Raw genomic sequence first — 21,525 nt, forward strand, 5'->3', positions numbered from 1 at the left:
AAGGAACTGGTATCACAGGGATACATGGATCATTTCAGTTGGACATGCCTTTATTGGGAGGAAGGGGAAAGGGAGGAATTTAGCTGTGCATAGGGCCTTTGCTAAGCACTGGGTGATGGCAAACATAGTTGCAGTGGCCACTGACCAGCTATCACAGGCTATTTGTCACAGAGAGCAGCAGCAGCACAGGTCTCTGTTTCACAGGCAGACATGCTCTGCCATGCTTCACTGCATCTGCAAGGACACCCATCACAACACTTCCATGCTCCCGATGCGGAAACAGAGCTAAAGCGAGATACAAAGCGAGTGTGTGGGTCTGATGAAAAGTACAACTCACATGGGGAGGGACCTGCATTACTGGCTGGCAGGGAGAGCTGTTTGTTAGGAGGGAAGGACTGGAGACAGCAACCATTTTGAGTCCCAGCTCAGTGAGGGAGACTTACAGGAAGATAGGGGGAGAAAGGATGATGTGTAGCAGCACCTCAGGACATTGAGTTTGGGAATCATTAATGTTATGTAACCTGGTTAAAATGGAAGTTTCACCCAAGTACTCTGTGAAGTGGATCCTATTACCTTAGAGAAGGCAACATCACCCTCTTTATCAAGATCTTCTGAGAAAGGTGGGGTACTTGGTGCTAAAACTCACTAAGGTTTGCTGACCATCCTCTGCAAAGTTCATCTACAAAGTTACTCACTCCTAAAAGGCAAGTTACTTCTCCCTGAAATGCAACTGCTTCATGATGACATAAGCAAGAGGTTCAAAAGCCTGTAACTCCAATTTAAAGAACTTGGAAAGAAGGATTGTTTTAGAAACTTGCAAAGTGAATCTTCATTAATTTAATTCTGAGTTTTTAACCTCCTTGTATAATTTCCCTTTTTTAAGTTTATTTTTATTTCACCAACTTTAAAAGATTTTTGATAGTATAAAAAAATCCAGGCAAAGTCAAGATATTCTCTCTTTCCAGGATAAACTTGGCATTCACATGGAGAGGGAAAAAAAAGCAGCAGCTAGATTCCAGTATATTTTATCAAAAATATTTTGCCTTTAAAACAAATGAGCCAAAGTAGAGGAACCATTAGCGCCAGAAAAGCCTTTGTTTTTATAACACAAAGAATATACCCACAGCTAGTGACGAAAATAAGACAGAGTAAGTAGATATTACCAGTTAAATATTACTATGAAGGCTTTATAAATAAACTGCTTTCCGTGCTCAAATATTGACTGAACAATTCATATTACAGGATCCTTTGTGTGTCAAAGTTGCACAGCCTGCAGAGATCATAACTGTCAATGCAGATCACAGCATTTCTGCTCTGGTCTCAGAGTTCTTTGCATAGTTAAGAAAGCAATACTACTCAGAAAATAGAAGGAGGGGTTTTATTAATGCTCTATTTGCTCATTTAGTTGTGAAATATTACCTTACAAGTACAGGTAGGATCTTTTAGAAGGCAAATTTTCTGATCTGATGCTGATTGGTAAAAATTCTCTTGCTTTTGTTCTTATTTTTACTGGAATTATTACTACATTGCCAATGTAATCAGACATGCATCTCCTAATTACAGTCTCATGCATCCTCTGAAGAACTGATAATGACTACATCCTTTCCCAGCCTAGCAATATAATTTCCATATAATCTGGACTGAACTTGACTGGTTTGTTCTTGCTTATCTCCTGATCTCCCAGGAGAAAGCAGAACCTCTCTAGTTTCTGTGTACTACAGATAATGCTGTGGGTGGACACCAAACAGAAAGCACTGCCTTTCTAACTGTTGCTAAAAAATGGTCTTGTACCCAAAGATCTAAATAACAGGTGACATTGAAAGAATTACATGCACGTAAGAGATACTTAGAATCAGAAAAAAATCAAAATATTTTCCCATACAACCTTTTTGATTTTGCCTGATTTTGTTTAAAACATTAACCCCAGACAAAGAAAATACTAGGTTATCCTCAGAATCTAGCACAACTCCAGCCATCTGAAAAACCTTGTACAAAGACCATTCTCTTGCACCTGGGAAAACATAAGCCAGGAGTGCAGCACAGGCTGGATCTACTCCACTGGGGAGCAGCTCTGTGGAAAAGGGACCTGGGGACCCTGAAAAACAAGCAGCTGAATATGAGTGAACAGTGTGCTTCTTCAGCAAAGAAACCCAATAGGATGCTGGGATGTATCCACAGGGACATCACAAGGAGGGATAAAGAAGCCATTATCCTACTCTATTCAGTGCTTGCCAGGGCACTCCTGGAATAATGTGTTCCGTTTTGGTTCTCACTATATACAAAAAGATGCAGGCAGGCTGGAGAGGGGCCAGGGAATGGCCACAAAGATGAACAAAGGACTGGAAGCCTGCCATATGAGGAAAAGCTGGGTTTGTTCAGCCTTGAAGACCAGGTTTAGGGGAGGCATTATCATCATCCAGTGGGTAAAGGGTGTCTACAAAGAAGATGGAGACTCCCTTTTAACAAGGAGTCACAAAGAAAAGACAAAGGGTGACAGGTACAAGTTACTACTGGGGACTTTCCAATTGGGCACAAGATGAAAATTTTTCAAAATGTGAATAATCAGCCCTAGGAATCATGTCCCAGGGAAGCAGTGGATTTGTTGACGTTAGACTTATTTAAGGTTCATCTGGGCAGGGTGTTGGGCCATCTTGCCTAGAGTGTGCTTTTTCAAAGAAAGTTTGTAGCAGATGATCCTGGAGGTACTTTCCAACCCAGCATTCCATGATTCTATGAATAGTGACCAGAGTCTGATCAACAGGAAATAAATAACCACTGATATGCATAGGGTCTATACTATAAATGTATTTGAAAACGTTTCAAAATAGCTAAGTCAGTCTGAAACTAAGTGTTTTGACAATATTCCCCGTAGCAAAAGAGAAAGGTAGACACAAGCAGCTAACAGGAGGGGTTGTTATATCAAGGGTTTCCAGCAGACACCAACTAAATGTTAACATAAGACAGGCAAACAAACACACAAACCAACCACCTAAGGAACAGGATACTTCTGCACTAAATAATTCATCAGCTGGGGATGGAATCTTATATAAGAATGAACATTAATTTCTGTAATGGTCTCAATACAAACAGTAGGGAAAACAACACTGGACGAACTCATAAGAAGATGACACCAAAGAAATAGCACACAAATTTCATCAGTAAAATTAATTTGTACAGATCTAGTTGGTTGTAGTCTGTATGCAATTGAGAAGTTTCTTTAAAAATGAAGGATTCATAATAAACTACACAAAAAATATAGCCCAGCACCATTAAACTACCTAGTTTAAAGTTAGGCGAGCAAGTGAGTATCCGTAAATGCTATGCAATATGTAGAACATATCTTCTTCCCTCCTACTCTGGCACAAGAATTCAAATTTTAGCATAAGATGTGGAAGTATTCCACGCCAACCAGAAAGCAAAATCTCACCCACTCACAGAATAGCAAACAGAGTAGTTGGGGCAACTCTATGCTGCCTCACACATCCAAATTAATACCTTCATTCACACCTGAAAATTTAAATTTCACTTCCACTATTTATGTGAAAGTAATCATCTCACTCTGACCTTCATACTCAAAATTACCCAGGAAATTACTCCCAGACATACAGTGCACACCTAACTTCGAAACTAGAGCAGTGACTGAATACAGATAGATTCAGTGGAGTGAAAAAAATTGTTTCTTTCTCACTTGATGACCTCCTCAGGAGAAACAATGATAAAAAAAGACTTTACAGAAAGTCAAGAATTATACAAATTCCTGGAGAAGACCGCCAAATGTAATGTATATTACAAAATTCAGTCCTTTCCCCCAAAACTTCCCTGAATGTATTACTAACTAATCTTGAGGTTTTGCTCTCCTCAAATCCAGAAAATCACGAGCAAAATAATAAAAAAATCATCTTAATTCTTCCTTCTTAAATAAGAAACTTTTTTATGACAAGGGTGGTGAGATATTGGACCAGGTTGCCAAGGGAAGTGAATGCTTCTTTATTGGAAGTGTCCAAGGTCAGTCTGAGCAACCTGATCTAGTGAAAGATGTCTCTGCCCACAGCAGGGGCTTGGACTAGATGGTCTTTAAAAGGTCCCTCTAACCCAAACCAGTGTTATTTGACGAGTCTATGAATACAGACACTCAGAAACCTCTAAGAATTCATCAGAAGAGAAATATTCTTCTCTCAACCCAACCCAAACTGAAGTGAAACGCATTTTCCTCAGTCTTAGGATGGATTTCTCATCCATATTCCCCTCCAGGGGCTTGTGCTTGTTTGTTTTAAAGAGCGCTAGCTGGAACTGGATTCCCCTTTCAGGTGTTCCTGTTTCACACAAATGATGCTTTTATAAAGAAGCTTAGTTTTTACCAAACTCTGGTAACCATTTAAGACCTTGCACTGAAACCAGGTTTTCATGACAGCACTCACCAGCAGTCAGGTGGGATCAGCAGTGGTGTGAGAGACCAACTTAAACATTCACATGCTCTCTATCAAAGCTTTCACATAGAACCATTAGATTTTTCCCCTGTAACAGTGGGTGGTAGTGTACTTTCACTAGAATGTGATTTCACCATGAATTTGCAAGCTATAATTACCAACTTTCCGCAGCTCAAAAGAAGTATCAAAGCAATGTCCAGCTGCCAGGAGGAGTACTGCATAATTAATTCCTGCTGGTAACGTTGGCTCTGACTCAAACGCCTTCTTGAACCTGGAAAAATAAACATTCAACCTTACTTTGTAAATAATGCAGTCTAGTTGGGGCATCATTACAGTTTTAGGTAATTTAAGAGCTTATCTTCTGTTTACACAGCAAGAACCCACAGAAGCAAAAATATTTTACTGTTTTCCACACATCCTTTGTGGTTATTTTTAGGAGTCTGTTATTTATACATCCTCCTCCCATTTCCTTTCCCCCCACACAACAAGCGCTGACCCTAATCATCAATATCCGTAAAATTATCCCAGAAAAATTACAGTATCTTACAATATTTTCTTTAAGATCAGATAAAACAGAATAATGCTATCAGTTTGTAAAAGACCTATTTCAGAGTTATATTTATTAATAAGATCATTAATTTAGTCTTTAATATATGAATTTTCATTGACATGAAACCTTAGACTTTATTGGGGATCTGCTACAATGGCACACAGCAATATCGAAATGCTTAAGCACAGAGGCAAGTGATACAAGAATGTACCTCACATTTAGCTATGATTTCAGTTACTCCAAATTTTATTCTTTACTGACTGTCTTATTGATACTGTTCTTATGAGTTCACATAAAAAGGGACTATACCAGATTTCATTCTCCTCAAGAGGAACTGAGCAATCAAGAGAAATGGCAGAGGCATTCAACTAGGCTCAATCTTCTCTAAAAAGAAGTGGAGGTGCTTCACACAAACACAGCACACACTGTCCTCATGCTTGTGATGCAAGTAGCTGTGACAACAGCAACAGGACATCTACAGTGTTTCAAACTTATTCTTCAGAAGAAGAACACTTTAGATTGCAAGAATACACACATATTCACACCTCCATAGGGAGAAGGCAAAGACTACTATCATATGTGAGTTAAGGAGCACAAGAGATCCAGTCAACTCACTACAATAAAAGCAATGGAGTTTAAAATTACTTTCAAAAGGATGAAAAAAGCACAGACAAACCAATGGAATACATTTTAAAAATTAAACAGGTTGTGAGTATATGAGAAAGAAAGAAAAAACAAACTGTGCAAAACCTATGGATTTGACTTCTAGACCATGCTTGGACATGCAAACAAAGCTCAGGCATTTTTTATCCCACCAGGTCAAAAATATGGCTGGTTTTTAATTTGTTTGTTTGTTGGTTGGTTTTTCTGCTCTAATGATTAAAGACTTTGCATCCCATAACATAAGCTCTGCTGTCCAAAACTGTAAGACAGGCTTCTCTTCAATCTGCTACATATATATACTTTTTATACTTCAGCTGCCCACCTTCAAAGAACTTAATAATTAGACAAGCGCCTACTGCTCTAAAGAAAAGCAAGAGAAGCAGAGAGTACTAAATCTTTTTCTTACATTATCTGCAATTTTCTCTTGTACTGCAAGTTACAAAAAAAGTGAGGAACAAAGTACATACAAAATATTTTTAGCTTACTTAACCCCAACCAACACATTCACACGGAAAAAACACCCAGCCTAAAAACAAAAAACAAAACAAAGAAACTAAAAACCCAATCAAGCAAAAAAAAAACCATAAAAATCTGCCAACTGAACAGGACAACACTTCCATTGATTCTAAGTATATACGTCTAAGAGAAGCCCTCCAGCTGGCATTATCTGTTTGGAGACATAGTGATGTTGTGAACGGGACCACCTTTTCTGCCCTGGAGATCTTTCTTCCATGCTGTAATTCTCATGCAATACAAAAAGGAGAATGAAAAGATTGACAGAAGAAGAAGAAGAAGAAAAAGCCTTGGAAATTAGTATTTTTGTTCCAATACAAGAGAGACTGTACTTTTGGAAAAATGTTGCAATTGCTGACATTTGAGAAAATGTTGCAGTGCAGACACTGAATTAGGGAGTGAAAAGATATGAATAAAGACTTGGTAGCTTTGGTAAATCTGATTAATACTGTCGGTGTGAAACAAGAAAGTGACAGTTAATAATTACTCTTTCATTTATTCTCTCATATTTATATGAAAGATGTCTTTTATTCTGCTTTCTAATTGTCAGAAAGGCACATTGTCGGTTTGGTGTTTTTTTAATTGGAATAGACCGAAGTACCTTGACATTGCTAGTTGTTGCAAAACCAATGCTTTGGTTCTGCTGCCAAATTCTCATTATCTCATGCAATTCACTATACTTCTCTTACATCCTTATTTTTCTAAGACTGAGATAATAACCTTTATCTCAACACAACATAGCACTGCCATGGAGGCATTGCTCCTGCACACACCTTGTCCTGTTGTGGCCTGCTGTAGCACTAGAGCGGGCCTGCTCCTTTCTAAGAGCTTTTCACTGGGTTGTGAGTCAACATTTCAGCACGTCAAGCCTGCTGTATGACTAACACTAGAAACTCAAATCAATATCCAGTATAAAGTACAAACCAAAAGCAACTGGACCATCCGGTACAGCTTCCGGCCAAACTCCAGCTTGACTCAACAGAGATCTCCTTGTTCTGTGGCAGGAGGCACACAGAGCATTCTGTTTTGGGTCTCACTTGACAGTGGCTTCAGGGGTTACTTAGAGGCTGGCTGGCCAGCACCCTACCCTGTGCAGGAGCTATCAGCCTCTGTCCTTTCCTAAACTGGAATGCCTGCAATCACTTCCTGTCATCAGATCTGATTATCATGATTGCTAAGGTGCATTTGTTCAAAATGTGTTAAAATGGCTACGTGAACTCACCACTGTTACACATGGAATCATTCTTAGTTCAATTATGTTTGACAATATCAAAGTTTATCTGTTCATAAGGCATTATGAACAATGAGAAAGCAAGATGTACAATATCAAGAGTAATTCATATTTAATTTAGTCTGTAAGAATGCCTAAAATTTGTATAAAGAACTACACTTTTCTTTTTATCATATTCATGACACTAGCAAAATACAGTGTTTACAAAAGACTCCTGAAAGACTTTCACAGGCTTTGTGCTTTACAGGAAATGAAATTTTTCTTTAATCCAAAATTATGCTAGGAGGGATGACATTAATATGTTGCATTCCTGTTATTTCAACATCTTATAAAAGTCCAGTAAGAATTGCCAAACTGTAAAGCATGACCAGAAGTCATAAACTGCATTTGTATTCTGAGGCTTAGAATGGTAAACAGTTTTATCTTATCTTTTATGAGAGACAGTTCTAAGCAGAAGTTTACTGAAAACAAATGATAAATGACAGAGAAAGAAGAAAGGTTTCCATTTTAAGCATTTACTTCAACAAGAAGCTGATGAACACAAGACCAGAGCTAAGATGTGCACTGCAGGACATATAAATGCAGATTGTCTGTATCCTCAGCTGAATGCAGAGAAGCAGCTCATCCTGACAGAAGTCTAGGATGACACCCTATGCCTTCATTTTCTAACCTCTTCCATGTAACAGGGATTTAGTGCATTTCAAAAGCATTTAAAAAGCAGGATTCTTGTCTCTAAAATGAGGATAAGATTTTATCTATTATTGACTAGTAATTATGTGCTTCTTTGACTAATGATGCTACTGTAGTCCACTGAAATGTGTGTATACTATAAGATGATGTTGGAGTGATAAAACTTCTGTCAGCAGGTTTGGAACAGTCAATATTGGTTGGGAGTTAAACCTCTAAGCCTTGCTAGCTAATATCTATCAGATTCCAGCCATGCCAATCAATTCGTGACTGGTTACTCTCTGGCCCAGATTCCTAAGAATGAAACAGTAAACAGGAGTCTTCATATTTGGGAAAAATGAGAAAAATACACTCTTGATGAGTTTAGTTTACACCTAAACTTCAAGTCTCTGAGGGACGTGAAGAGCTTTTTAGAATGAGATACGTGAACAACATAAACCTCTAATTCTCAACAAACAAGTAAGGAAGTGTAGAAAATTCAGTCTATCCCCTAAGGATGCCAAATATTTGGAAAGAAAAATCATTTAAATATATTCTTGTTCAAGGAATATTTTCCCAAAGCTAAAAAAAGGACATAGACCAGGAAAACAGTACTCACCAGAAAGTTCCTTTGTCCCTGCTTTCTATATCTATGAACCCAGATTCCAAAAACATGTCCTTGTAAATTCGACCAACAAGGCAGTACATATCTGAAGCTACTTGGTCTTCCTGCTCTACAAGGGGAATCATAATTTCTAGAGCTTTCTGTCTGTCTCCGGGCAGATTTCGCCTGTTGAAAATAATAATTTTGATTAAAAAACCAACAAAGATAACAAGGAATATTTTTTTCATGACCGCTTTTTAATACAGACATATGACTTCATCCATGTAAAATGATGGTTAGACACAATGGACTATGTTATACATACACACTTCATCCCTTCTTCCTCTTCTTTTTTTTTCTTCTTTTCTTTATATAATGGGAAATCTGTATAAAAGCCCCCAAACATAACTTCTCTCTCTCATGAAGCATCAGCTATAGCAAAGCTCTGAAAACAGCATCAAGAGCCTCCAGGGAAATTCTTTGAAGGATCATATGTTACTTCCTTATAAAATAGAAAAATATGAACCTTGATTTCATGTCTAGTATTTCTCTCATCATAATTCGTCCTTTAAAGGAAAAAAGATTCAATCTTGTGTTTGTGATTTTACTTTTTATATACATTTTGACAGTGAAGCAAAATGTCCAAAAAGCACAAACCAGACTGAACTCCCATGATAGCAAAGGTTTAGGAGTAAAGCCAATAAGGCAATATTAAAAGAATTACTTCAGACAAACCACGTAACTGCAAGCATTAGACACTTCCTGGTGAGTCATAGTTTTGATACATACATCATTCAGTATCAGAAGTTTAGAATTTTAATGTGTTTGTGTACTTAACAATCAAATTCTCCCTTTTCAACATTTCCACATCTTGTATCAACTATCACTTATCCAGATTAATGAATTTAATGAGAACAAAACGAGTACAGCAAATAATGTTTTGCAACATGGAATATTTACTCTTCACTGGTCTTCAGAGACAGAGGTCCCTACTTTTATTTTTGTTTACTTTTCCATCATCAATGCCCTCACACTTGCTTGATTTAGGTCAGACTAATCCTGACTAATTGAGCTGCTCCATCCTTCCGTACTAGTGACCTGGATTAGAAGCAAGAGACACAGTTTTTTTGGAGCAAAGATTCAGAAGTGCAGAGTATTCCAGACCTGCCTCAGCTCACAAAATATCCAGAGTATATTGTCCCAGTAAGGAGAAAGTTACAATTAGCCAAAGCAATTCCTTCTTGGCACACCAAAGCATGAATGTTTTCGTGGCTGTCATGGCTTCCAGTTTAATGGTCAGTCTGGAGAAGAGAGGAATAGGAAAATCTCATCTGGACTTCTTTGGAGGCACTGTGTAGATCTTTTGTCAGATACTCTCAGAGGCAACATCTTAGAGTCACAGAACCAGTGAAGTATAAGGATATGCCTGAAAAGATTATGCTGCAGTTGTCCATATTTTTAGTGCCTCAATGAACTAGTCCTGTTTTCAAAGGTGACTTTGTTCCAGAAAACTGTGACCTTGAGGTCTAAACAACCTGTTACAACTCCAAGGAACACCTGGTGACCCTTGTGAAGGCTCTGTAAAAGTGGCAGATACATGCTGGATTATTTAATCTGCAAAACTTCACATATTTATGTCAAAGTGGAAACAAAAAAGGCACAATATTTATACCTTCATTTACCTGGTATAAAGGCACAAGAAAGGATCTGGACATTTTATTCAGACAAAAAATGCCAGACAGCTGTTTTGGGTTTTTTTCTTTTTTTTCTTTCAAAACCAGTTGTTTGGTTTTTTTTAAATAATTCCTTGTGACATGTTTTGACATCACTTTCACATGATATGCAGTTTTAAGCCTCCTAAGAGAACCTGAATTACAAAATTCAAATCTGGGAGAAGCAGAACCATCTATAGACATTTTCTACACTTGATAATTTCAGTACCTGCTGACACCTGGTCTATTCCTCTAAAAGTCAACAGCAAAATGTTCACTATGATAACAGCAATGGAGCAGAGAGCAACTTAATTTCCTCTGAAAAAACTCCCCTTTTAGTCCCTTGCCTAAATATCCTAGAAAGAAAATCTAGGCTTGGCTTTTATTTAATCCATAGAAGCAGCTTATGTTGCTCCATGTATCACATTTTGCCCATGCTATCAGAGAACATGAAAATTACTTTATCATCATAATATGATAAAATCTTCCTATGGACATTTGATGAAAGATCTGCTTCTGTCTTCTGACGTTACCATGAGATGATGTCTGTGCCAGCACAAATGATGCAGTGCTGTGACTCACACAGCAATATTAAAAGTCTATTTTACAGAAGGAAAATATTGTTAGGTATTTACTTGCTCTAATTTAGGTACTGAAACAAAAGATAATGCAAACCTATGGAAAGACAAATCAAACATGCTAAAGGAAAAGAAAAGAAATTTGACAGTGTGAGATAAAAAGCAGCTTAGAATCCCCAGAGCTGCTTCAGTCAAAATCATAGGACTGTCTACAAAGATTCCAGCAGGGAACTTCACACAGGATTACCCTTCCCTTACAAAGTTTGAAGTTTTGATTTAGCAGAAGGAAAGGTAGATTCTTACCTGTTCAGTGCAAATGCATAATGCAACCTCACATGGTGATGGGAAGCCAAGTCAAAAGTGGGCAGCTTTTCTAAAGTTTTCACCAATTTCACAATGGAATCGTAATCCTTCCAAAATAAACGACATAATAAAGTTTTAAGTTGCTGCACTGAGGTATGCCTATATAAACTCCTCTTCAACCTAAGCAGCTATTATTTCATACTAAGAAGTATTTTCAGTCCCTTCTAAGTTTTGTGGCTGTCAGTTTTTTCAGTCACACACTGTAAATAGCCTAGCACTAATCAAAGATGGGACTATGCACAGTATTTAGCAGGGAAGCACAATTCAGTCTCCTGTGCTGCTTCAACATGGTCCTGTGGAAATTTCCATACATCTGTTTCATGATTAAAGTTAGCTCCAGGATCTGAACACATGTCAGTGCTCATATTGTGCAGACATTAGAAAGCTAACTGCATTTGAATTTAGGCATCTCAAATCTCTGTAGTAGGCATAAGCCACAAAAACAAGAATCTTTAACACCACAGTTTTTAAAGTAGCTTACTCACTGACATATTTAAAAACAAATAATAATAAAAAATCAAACTCAAACCACTTCATAATGTTTAAGGAGCGACAGCTGAAATTATGGATATGAAAGCAAACAATTACTAGCATCATTGCAAAACCTGAAATGCATATGAACTATTTATGTTTCCATAAGAAACATCACCAGCTTTTGTGACAAAGAACACATTTTTCTATCAATTGCAGAATGCCACCATACCCTTTAACTACGTGCTGTTCATCACACAGCAGTGCTAAGATGGAGAAGAGTTATTACATGTCACGTACTTTTTAGGCACTGTTATAAAACCATTTTTTGCTATGGAAACTACAAAACAAAATAAAAACATCAGAGAAGACACATAAAAAGTTTTTACTAGTTTGCTTTATCCACAGTTTGTTAAAAAAATCTGCACAAAATACACTAAAAATTTACGTGAGAATGTAATTTAATTTACTACTCTTAGTTGTGCACAAAACTCCTACCTGGATGTCTCTGTAGGACAGCAGCAAGTTTATTACAATGTCAGCAGACAAGACTTCAACGTTATCGACTCGCTGTCGAATCCTTGCCAGCTCTGCCGCAAGTTCCTTGCCCATGTAAAGCGTCCGGGCCTTCCTGATGTCATTCAGAATGGATTCCCGGAAATACTGGCTGGAGAGGAACAACTTCACATCAGCAATTCAGGACAGGTCCCTTGGACTTGTTTTTCTGGCCCCCACAGCTCCCCCACAATGTATGTGCAGAACATGTATTGACAGAGCAGTGTCAATGCAGAGATTTGGCCAAGCTGAACTATTAAGTATCAGTTTTTCTGAACAGAAGGCAAAAGAGGCTGACATTCACCTTGCCAGCTGGAATATCTGCATTTTACATGGGTGTACAAGAATACAACTCACCCTGAACTGGCCTGTGCCACCTTCAAGAGCTGAATGAATCGATCCACCAGAGGGAGGCATATGGGCCCAAGCAGAGACTCAAAACCAGGCGGCATCAGCTCCGTGAGTCCCTTCACGAAACTGCTGTCACAGCAGTACACCTTGTTATGTGGAGTTATCATGTAAGGAACAAATATGTAGTTCCCAGTGCACATCTGCAGGGAAACAAGGGGCAATATTTAGGGCAGTTATGGATTGGCAAGCTGATATATGAAACAACTGCATATATTACCTTCAGAATTCCACCTGTTAAAGTCAAAGGGAGACCTGCTGCTTACTTCAGCAAGACAAAGTTTTAACTCATAAATTCAGTTTTCACATCAAATATGATATACATCTGAAATGTATTCTTTCAGATTTCTGATCTGCTTTCTATAAAATCAGTCTTTTCAGAAGTATCAAGTTGACCTTAAAATTCTAATTGGCTCAATAGTGAAACAATTCTCAGGCCACACCCTGAAGAGGCAGAAGGAATCAAAAGAAGATGAGGCACTCGCTTTTCAAGGTGACAGATGATCAGAAGAGAGCAGAACAGTCTGGCTCACAGATACTGGAAACGGTAACACAGTCTAGTTGCCTCACAACAGGAAAACCATAGAGAAAACTAATCCTCATATGAACTTCAAAATGACTCAAATAGTTTTGCATTCAAAAAGCAAAATAAATTCCCTACTATGTACAAGATATTTTCAATAGAACTTAAAATCCAACATGGTTCAGAATAATCACTTAGAGAGCACCTAAGCATTGTTAAACTGCATTGATTTTTGTATATCAACAGATACTTTGCAAAAAAAAATCTTCCAAGAAAGAGTGAAGCAAGATGTCTGCTGACTGTGGTGTGTGTGTGAGTACAGATTTGCGTGAAGAGAAGGCTGCTGAAAATTTGTGGTTTAAAGACTCTTAACTATGAGACAGAATACTAATGAAATCAGGAGGAATTCCTCCATTCGTTTCTCAAAGCTCAGATTCTATTGCTGAAGCCAAACAACAAAAGCCTTAAGGAAGCAATTCTTGAGACTCATAATTTTTTTTTCAAGGTTAATTAGTTTCTGTTCACCTGCTTCGGCTCTCCCAGAAGTCAATACAGCAATGCAGACATCACTTCAGAAACTCCTCTGCCTAGCTGAGAGGGATTCAGTCACTGCCCTCTCACACATAGTTTTTGAATGCACAATACCAGCTGTGTGCTTAAAATATGCATTTTAACATGCATTATTAGATTTTTAAAACATGGAAGGATTCAGGTACTCAAGCTTGCAAAACATATGTCTATAGGTATGTTAGTCAACACATGCTTGTGTACAAATCAGAAACTGGCTATGAAAAGTACAGGAATTATTTTTTAGTAACACCCATCATACCATGAAATTGTAAGACTTCACTATAAAGGCAATCCCACTGCATTTCTGAGGGGTATTGACAGACGGTAAAATCTAAAAATAATTGGTGCAGGCATTTACATGATGTCAGTTGAGTTCAACTACCACAGAAGTTGTTTGGAGATTATTGTATACAGTGCCTTGCACAAGGGTTAATTTAGTCTTCTTTCCCCAACCATTGCAAACTACTGCTGCTGAAGAGCTAGGGAATATTTATCTCTGTGTGACTGCAGCAGTTCCAAAGGAAACTTGAGAACTGGGGAGTATATGACAAATTTTTTTACAAGTAACTAAGGAGTGGGATGCCAGAACCCAAACTGGTTGTCTGTGCAACGGAGAAGTGAATGGATACTTCTATTCAAGAATATCCTAGCATGTAAGGCAATCACATGCTTTCAACAGTGAATGGATGAACTTTTTACCCTGCTAAAATCTAATGAGCCCCACAGCCACAGGCAGAGGGAAAATTAGGAATTTTCTGGAACTGGTTTCAGCAATTACAAGAGATGGGTATACAGCCCCTGGCATAAAAGCCACTATTACACATAGGCAGACTATTCTCCAGCTTTCCTTTTCGAGCTAAAGGAGAAAAAGGTTGGGAAGTCAGAGTCAAGAAAAAAAAGCGAAGTAGCTACAGAAATCCGGAGACAAGCACTTTACTTCCTAATGTTTATTCAGTGCATTAAAAATAAATTGAAGACTGTTTGCAGGAAGACCTTCTCAGAACCCTGGCACACTGTTTCCAATGTTCAGGTCTTAAATAAAAATCAGCTCTGAAAAATGATGTTCCCATCTTTTGAAATTCACAAACCCAAACCCAAGGTTTACCCTTGCAAAATGGTCATGCCAGCTACAGAGATGGCATCAGAGTCTTAATTTTAATTCTACCAGGAGGAAAACTGCTCTTCCTGCTGATGACAAGTGCCTGAATCCATTACTGAGCATGAGCTCTTAGAAACTCATCCTGAGTGCACCTTCTGTAGGAAGTATGGATCTATTACAGTGAAACAAGAGAGCCAGAATAAGTTAGTTTATATGTATTCTTCTGTTAGCTGAGGGGGGAAAAGCTGGTCATAATATAGAGCCTGGTATAGAAGACATGCAGATCCAAGAGTCTTAGGAAGCAGTGGACAGGGAAGAACCTAAAAGACAGGAGAAAACAGTGTGGGGAGAGAAAAAAAAAATAAAATCCATTTACAGTTGTTCAGAGGGCCCCCAGCAGCCTCAGGGAATTGTCTTAAGGTAGAATCTCACCCTGATATTCAGTAGCAAGTAGTGTGAAAACACAGTGGCCTTTCCCCCAGCCAGGGCATCACTTTGCTTCTAAACTTAACCTAGATAGTTATCTTTGGTGGGAACTCTGTATCTACGAAACCTCTCAAATTCGGCTGAACTTCATCAGACAGACAAAAAGGCAGATACACAACAAATGTGGAGAACGAAAAAACAGTACTAGCTCTTAAGTTTCATTTCCTTGGGAAATACACTTTTAAAAAAAGTAGAGCACACATGCAACAAAGCTAAGAAACACAAGAAATACTGACCTCAGTTTCACTTCCTTAGCTAAAAAGTCCAGTAGGTAGATATTTAACAGCTAAACCCAACAAAGGCAGACATGCAGTAGCTCTAGCATCAAAAGAAAAAAAAAAAAGAATCAAAAGTTTCATATTATTTACTAAAGGTGGTGGTGGAAGAAAGATAAGAGGGCTGGCAAGACTGCTTTTGTATAACAAAGTCTATAGGCCCCCACTGTGGAGAAACACGCTGTGTCACCATCACAAATTCTGATTGCAAAGAGCCCAACTCCAGCTGCATTTGGGCTATAATTAGGGTGGGAACCCAAGAGGACCAAGCTGTGGGGGAAGCAGTTGTGGAGCCACTCTAAATTTCAGACAACTCTCAACCATTTTTTCCAAAGCAGAGTGTGTGACTTGCTTCTTTCCTCATTCATCAGGTGATGCAACCTGTCTCAGCAACTTACACATCTTTCTCATCCTTTTTTGTCAAAATATAAGCTATGCTATCTTAAGTCAGAAAGGATCAGGTGGTCTTTCTGACACACACTTCCCATCTGTTCACACTTTGCTTTACATTTTCACTTAGTGCATATTACTAGACTTGGAAGCTTAAATATATTTAATTTATTCTATTTGCCCTACAATACTCCATCCCAACTCTGACCCCACAAAATCTGGTATTTTTTCGAACCCTAACTGACTTCCCTCTATACTCTAAGTCTGTTAAGCACACAAGGCAAAATTGTTCTACTTTGATCCATTCTGCTCACCATATAATCTATAATGAAAGTAACAGATAGAAGGCTTTCAATAAAACCAGGATTTTTGTAGGGGTAGCATCTTAAATACAACTGTAATATTCTGTTATGTCAACATCCTTTAAGAAACATGGGTTGAACACAGGGCTTCAAAAGTGAGTGGGAATATACCCCTCCCCCAATTAAGAACAGGTGCTGCAAGTTTCATTTTGCAACTCTCTTTCTTTATAAAACCTTCATTATTTGAGGTTCAAAAGCCCAAACTACACTAGTGAAAATTACAAAGGGATTGCAGGGCACTTGAGTTGTATGTTGAAAGGCATCACTGAGAAGACCTGGGGCTAGGACAGGCCTCTAGTGTACACACAGTGAGTTATATGATAGTTACTGTGGTTCAGACTGATGCACAAGCACTTGGGACATTAGACCAGGTAATCCTGGTCAAAGCTGTCATATCAGCTGAGCAACCTCTATCCGGGAGACATGAACATACATATCTTCGAAAGCCTTGGGCCAGCACACTCAGTACCTGGCAACATCAGGTCATTTTCTGACAGACTATCCATGTCAGCCCATTTCATCAAATCAGTCAGACTAATCAGGAGGCAGAAGTGCTGGCTGGCGCCAGCTACACACATAAATGCTTACAGCTGAGTGACAGAATCTGTAATTAATTTTTGCAAATGTTTTAATTGCTCTGTATTTTTCTAATGTCCCTTCCTCATTTACTCAGGACAAATTTAACAATTCCAAAGCATGAGTAATTTTAGTCAGAGATGTAAGATCATTCTTAATAGCTCTATAATTACAGAATTTAAGACAAGCCTGCTTCTAGCTAGACCTAGTGGTCACTGGAACATTAAGCACCTCTTTCTTGTTCAATATCCTTTCTCAGCTTCTGAAAGAAATTAATATAGCACCTATTTGTATTCAAGAGATAATAAAAATCAATACCATATACTTACATTTTAATGATCACAGTAAGAATATAAACCAGCCCTTCTTTCAATCTTCCCCTCTTCTACAGAACTGTTATTTGTGAAAAGGGCAACTTTTTGGACTTGAAAGGGGAGACCATGTCTTAGAAAGAACATCATGAAATAAGATAAAAAATACTCTCTCCCTCAAAAATAAAACTAATGTAATACAAAATATTATTTTTCCTGAAAGTTGCACAGATTAAAAAGACATAGTGCTAGACAAAGGAACATTTGAGTTCTGGCCAACTAATTCTCATATCTTGACTAATTTTTCAAAAAGAGGGGGAAAACTCTGAAAAATTGCAGAGTCAGCGATGCACAGTTCTTTCAATTCCCTAAGGCTCTTTACTAACACTGCTTTGTTGGGATCATTTAGCAGTTAAATATCCACAAACAGGGGAAAACTGCCTTTAAAGACAAGAAGTGTCAAAGAAAACAAAATCCCCCAAACCAAAACCATGATGCTTTAGCCATGGATGGAAGAATCTAGCAGAATCCCACCCACTTGCCAAAGCTTCAGGTCAGCATCCAATACAACTTCAATAAAAGAAAAACAGATCAGCTGATGCAATAAAAATTGCCAGTATCTCTCACAGTAGGAACTGTTCTTCCTGCTGACACTCTTCTAATTAAGAGAGCTTTTTTTCTAGTTCTCCCACTCATCCTTTTGAGAAATATCTGCTTTTATTTCAATTCTTCTGGTGAAACTTTTAAGGTAGTTCTCTGACTGTACATGGTATTATGTGTAGCAGATGGCAAAATCATAAACCAAGTTATTAAATCTATTCCCTCCATCCCCCAAACACACATTAAACCAACATGTGCTGATGTTTTAATGAATACAGACTCAGTCTGGGTTTACTTTAAATCCCACTCACATGACTGATAGCCTTACTACTGATTTGAAAAGAAACTTTAAGTCAGCCTCATGCCTCAAATGAACTGAGGCCCAGAGACTGGATCTACTCTATCAAATAATTCCCCCCTTTTTTTTTTTTTTGAGAATATATTCTTTCTTTATATCCCCAGCAATAGCATTCTATTGCAGCCAAGCTACATCCTAAATACTTGCTAAAAATCAGCTTACAGCCTATATGGTCCTTTCATCATATTTACACAGGAAAAAAAGTTACCAACTTTTTCCTAGGAAAGTATGTGTCAAATATATTAGTCAAGTATTCAAAAAAGTTAAAGAATAAGCAAGAGATAGTGCTATATCATAAATAATAAATACCACAGTCATCATTCTCAATAGAATATTTACTGAAGGCTACATAGCATTTTTACATGCTTGGATATGAAAAATCAAACTGGCCACAGATCTCTTGTTGGCTGGATGAAGAGTACTGAAAATATTTACCCCTATTTCCATGGTGAAAGAAACCAACAGTTAAACATACCTTATGCTACAGTCTTTTAACAGCAGCTATATGGAGATTCTGAGCTTGCAGATGCCTCTGGAATGCCTCATCCAGAGTCACAAAGTGGGTCAGGTTGGAAGACACCACAGTGGTCATCTGCTCCAACCTCCCCACTCAAGCAGGGTCATCCTAGAGCACATAGCCCAGGATTGTGTCCAGACAGTTCTGGAATATCTCCAGTCAGGGAGACTCCACAATTTCTCTGGGCAATCTGTTCTGGTGCTCAGTTGCTTGCACAGTAAAGAAGTTCTTCCACCTATTCAGGTGGAATTTCCTATGCATCAGTGTCTGCCCTTTGCCTCTTGTTCTAGTCCTTGGCACCACTGAAAAGAGCCTGGCTCCATCTTCTTGCCACCCTCCCTTCAGATACTCATAGACATGGATCAGGTCTCCTCTCAGCTGTCTCTTCTCAAGGCTGAACAGGCCCAGCTCTCTCAGCCTTTCCTCCTAAGAGATGCTCTAATACTTTCAACATCTTTGTTTCCCTGTGCTGAAGCTGCTCCAGGAGCTCCATGTCTCTCTTGCACTGGGGATCTCAGAACTGGATGAGTTCTCCCACTCATATTAAAGGAGTGCTTCACTGAACTGTCTCCCAAGCTACACCTTAAACACGAGGCAATTAGGAAAGGCTGTGGAAAACCAATAAAAATTACAATCATAGAGCCACAGAATCGTTTGGGTTGGAAGGGACCTTAAAGGTCATCCAGTTTCAACATCTCTGTTGTGGCCAGGGACATCTTCCACTAGACCAGGTTGCTCAGAGCCCCGTCCAACCTGACTTTGAACACTTCCAGGGATGGGACATCCAAAGCTTCTCTGGGCAATCTGTTCCAGTGCCTCACCACCCTCACAGTACATAATTTCTTCCTAATACCGAATCTAAGCCTATCCTCTTTGAGCTTGAAGCCATTGTAATTGTCTTATCACTACAATCAGATCCCTTCAAGTGTTAGAAAAGCAAAACACTAATAAGGGTGCCTGGCCATACAACACTAACCCTGTTGTTTAATCGCTAATGCCTGCAAGCAAGCTGCCCAAGAGAACAATTCCCATTGCCTCCAAGGGCCTTTCTGATCAGACCAGGAGCTGTACTGCAGTCTCACACCCCAGGCAGCCCCCGAGGCTATCCACTACTCCAATCTGGTGCAAGCAAACAGCCAGAACTGAAAGGTGTGCACTGTGTCAAGGTGTAACTTACTGCAATGGGTTGCAAACCACATGTAGAATACGTGCATATTAAACACTCAGATTCAGTAAGAAGTCAAATTTTTAAAAATTTGACTCGACCTGCTTCCAAAGGTGGTAGAATTTAAACTGTGTAGAATTATGATGAAATTAAAACTGGTTAGCTAAAACTAGCAATGTACAGTCATGAACCATAACCTTTATAGCAACATCTTATGACTGAAACACTTTCTACTAATTTCTAGAATGCCTCTGCTGCTTGATTGACCTCAAAAATCAGATAACAGCAAAAACTAAACTTCAGCTTTCAACCAGCAAAGTAACTACCTCCTGTTAAGGTATCACTCCCTGTAAAAATGTATGGTTTTGGTAGTACTGGAACATTTGGAAAAGGTCCAACTAAATAGCTATAAAACCACATATAACAGGAAATAAGCCAATGTTATCTTGTACTGCTCTGCCCAGGCAGGCTCCAGGCAGCTCATCCTCGCTATGCAACACTGCATTGACTATTATTAGGAAGTACAAAAATCCAGTCGGAAGAACAAAACAGTCGGCAATAGATTTTTTTTTTTTTAATCTCACTTATTTTTAGGGATACAAGGTTTAGGAAAAGCAAACACAAGGGTAGATATATATGGATACACACACACTTGTTTTGCAACATTTTTAATCCCCTGATGCCAAGGATACCATAGTCTTGGTATGGCTGATGTTTGCCTACTATTAAAAAACATGTTCTAGAACAGCAAGACCAAACTTTTTGTTTATCCATATGTGAATTTCATTATTTTTTCACATCAGTAACATCACATGACTACTTTCGGTAAGGGTGGGCATCAGAGACATGGCTTCTCTAGAAAGTAACCTCTGCTATACCCATTTATCCAAGAAACTTTTAATTTATGAAGAAACATGATTTTTACGAAGCAGGTATTATATTCAGTAGTTAGGCATGCACCAACATTGTGAAAAGTCTACTTCCAGGTAATTTGGCTGACATCATGGTGAAAAAATTATGAAAAAGGAGACAAAGGAGCTGCTAAAACCATTTCACTGACTTTCCTGCTCTAATCCCAGGGAAAATACTTCCTCCCAGAAAAGATGTTATGTGGGTGTGCTTGAAAACATCTGAGACTTTCAAGGAACACATTCTTTTTCTGGCATATACTGAAGCATTTCTAAAAGTGATAAATGACAGTGTCACAGTCACCTATCCAAATTTAAATGGAAAACAGAACAATCCTTTCTGAAACAGATGAAGGCCAAGTTACCTCTCCTTGAGCTTTGGGGACTGTCATTTAAAAACAGGACAAGATGACATCCCCCATTTATTCTATTGTGCCAGTCACCTCCTGCTGGTTTCCTGCTAAGAGGGCTCTTCCCCTTACCCTCCCAGGAACATTACATTAGTCACACACCATTTTCCCTAGGTCCTGGGCCACCAGAACAAAAACACAGAATGTAATACATTAATTTACAAGAAAGGCCTTGCTGTTCTCTTTTCATTTTATGTAAAAGGCCTAACTGATCATTTCTTCCACTTTCATTAG

General features: G+C 38.5%; 1 protein-coding gene across 2 annotated transcripts in view; it reads right to left on the reverse strand.

The window, feature by feature from the left end:
• Positions 1-21,525, reverse strand: part of MAP3K5 (mitogen-activated protein kinase kinase kinase 5) — a 99,715-nt gene that overhangs the window by 44,765 nt on the left and 33,425 nt on the right. For both annotated transcript variants that reach the window (XM_066178944.1, XM_066178945.1), the window contains exons 4-8: positions 12,691-12,884; positions 12,277-12,445; positions 11,248-11,354; positions 8,670-8,840; positions 4,586-4,698 (exon numbers count right to left, since the gene is read on the reverse strand). In XM_066178944.1, coding sequence (XP_066035041.1) covers positions 4,586-4,698; positions 8,670-8,840; positions 11,248-11,354; positions 12,277-12,445; positions 12,691-12,884 — 754 coding nt within the window. The remainder of the gene's footprint in view (positions 1-4,585; positions 4,699-8,669; positions 8,841-11,247; positions 11,355-12,276; positions 12,446-12,690; positions 12,885-21,525) is intronic.

Source organism: Chamaea fasciata, unplaced genomic scaffold (assembly GCF_029207755.1).
Source record: "Chamaea fasciata isolate MVZ Bird 193981 ecotype frontalis unplaced genomic scaffold, bChaFas1.0.hap1 SCAF_3, whole genome shotgun sequence".
In the NCBI taxonomy this organism is placed as follows: Eukaryota; Metazoa; Chordata; class Aves; order Passeriformes; family Sylviidae; genus Chamaea; species Chamaea fasciata.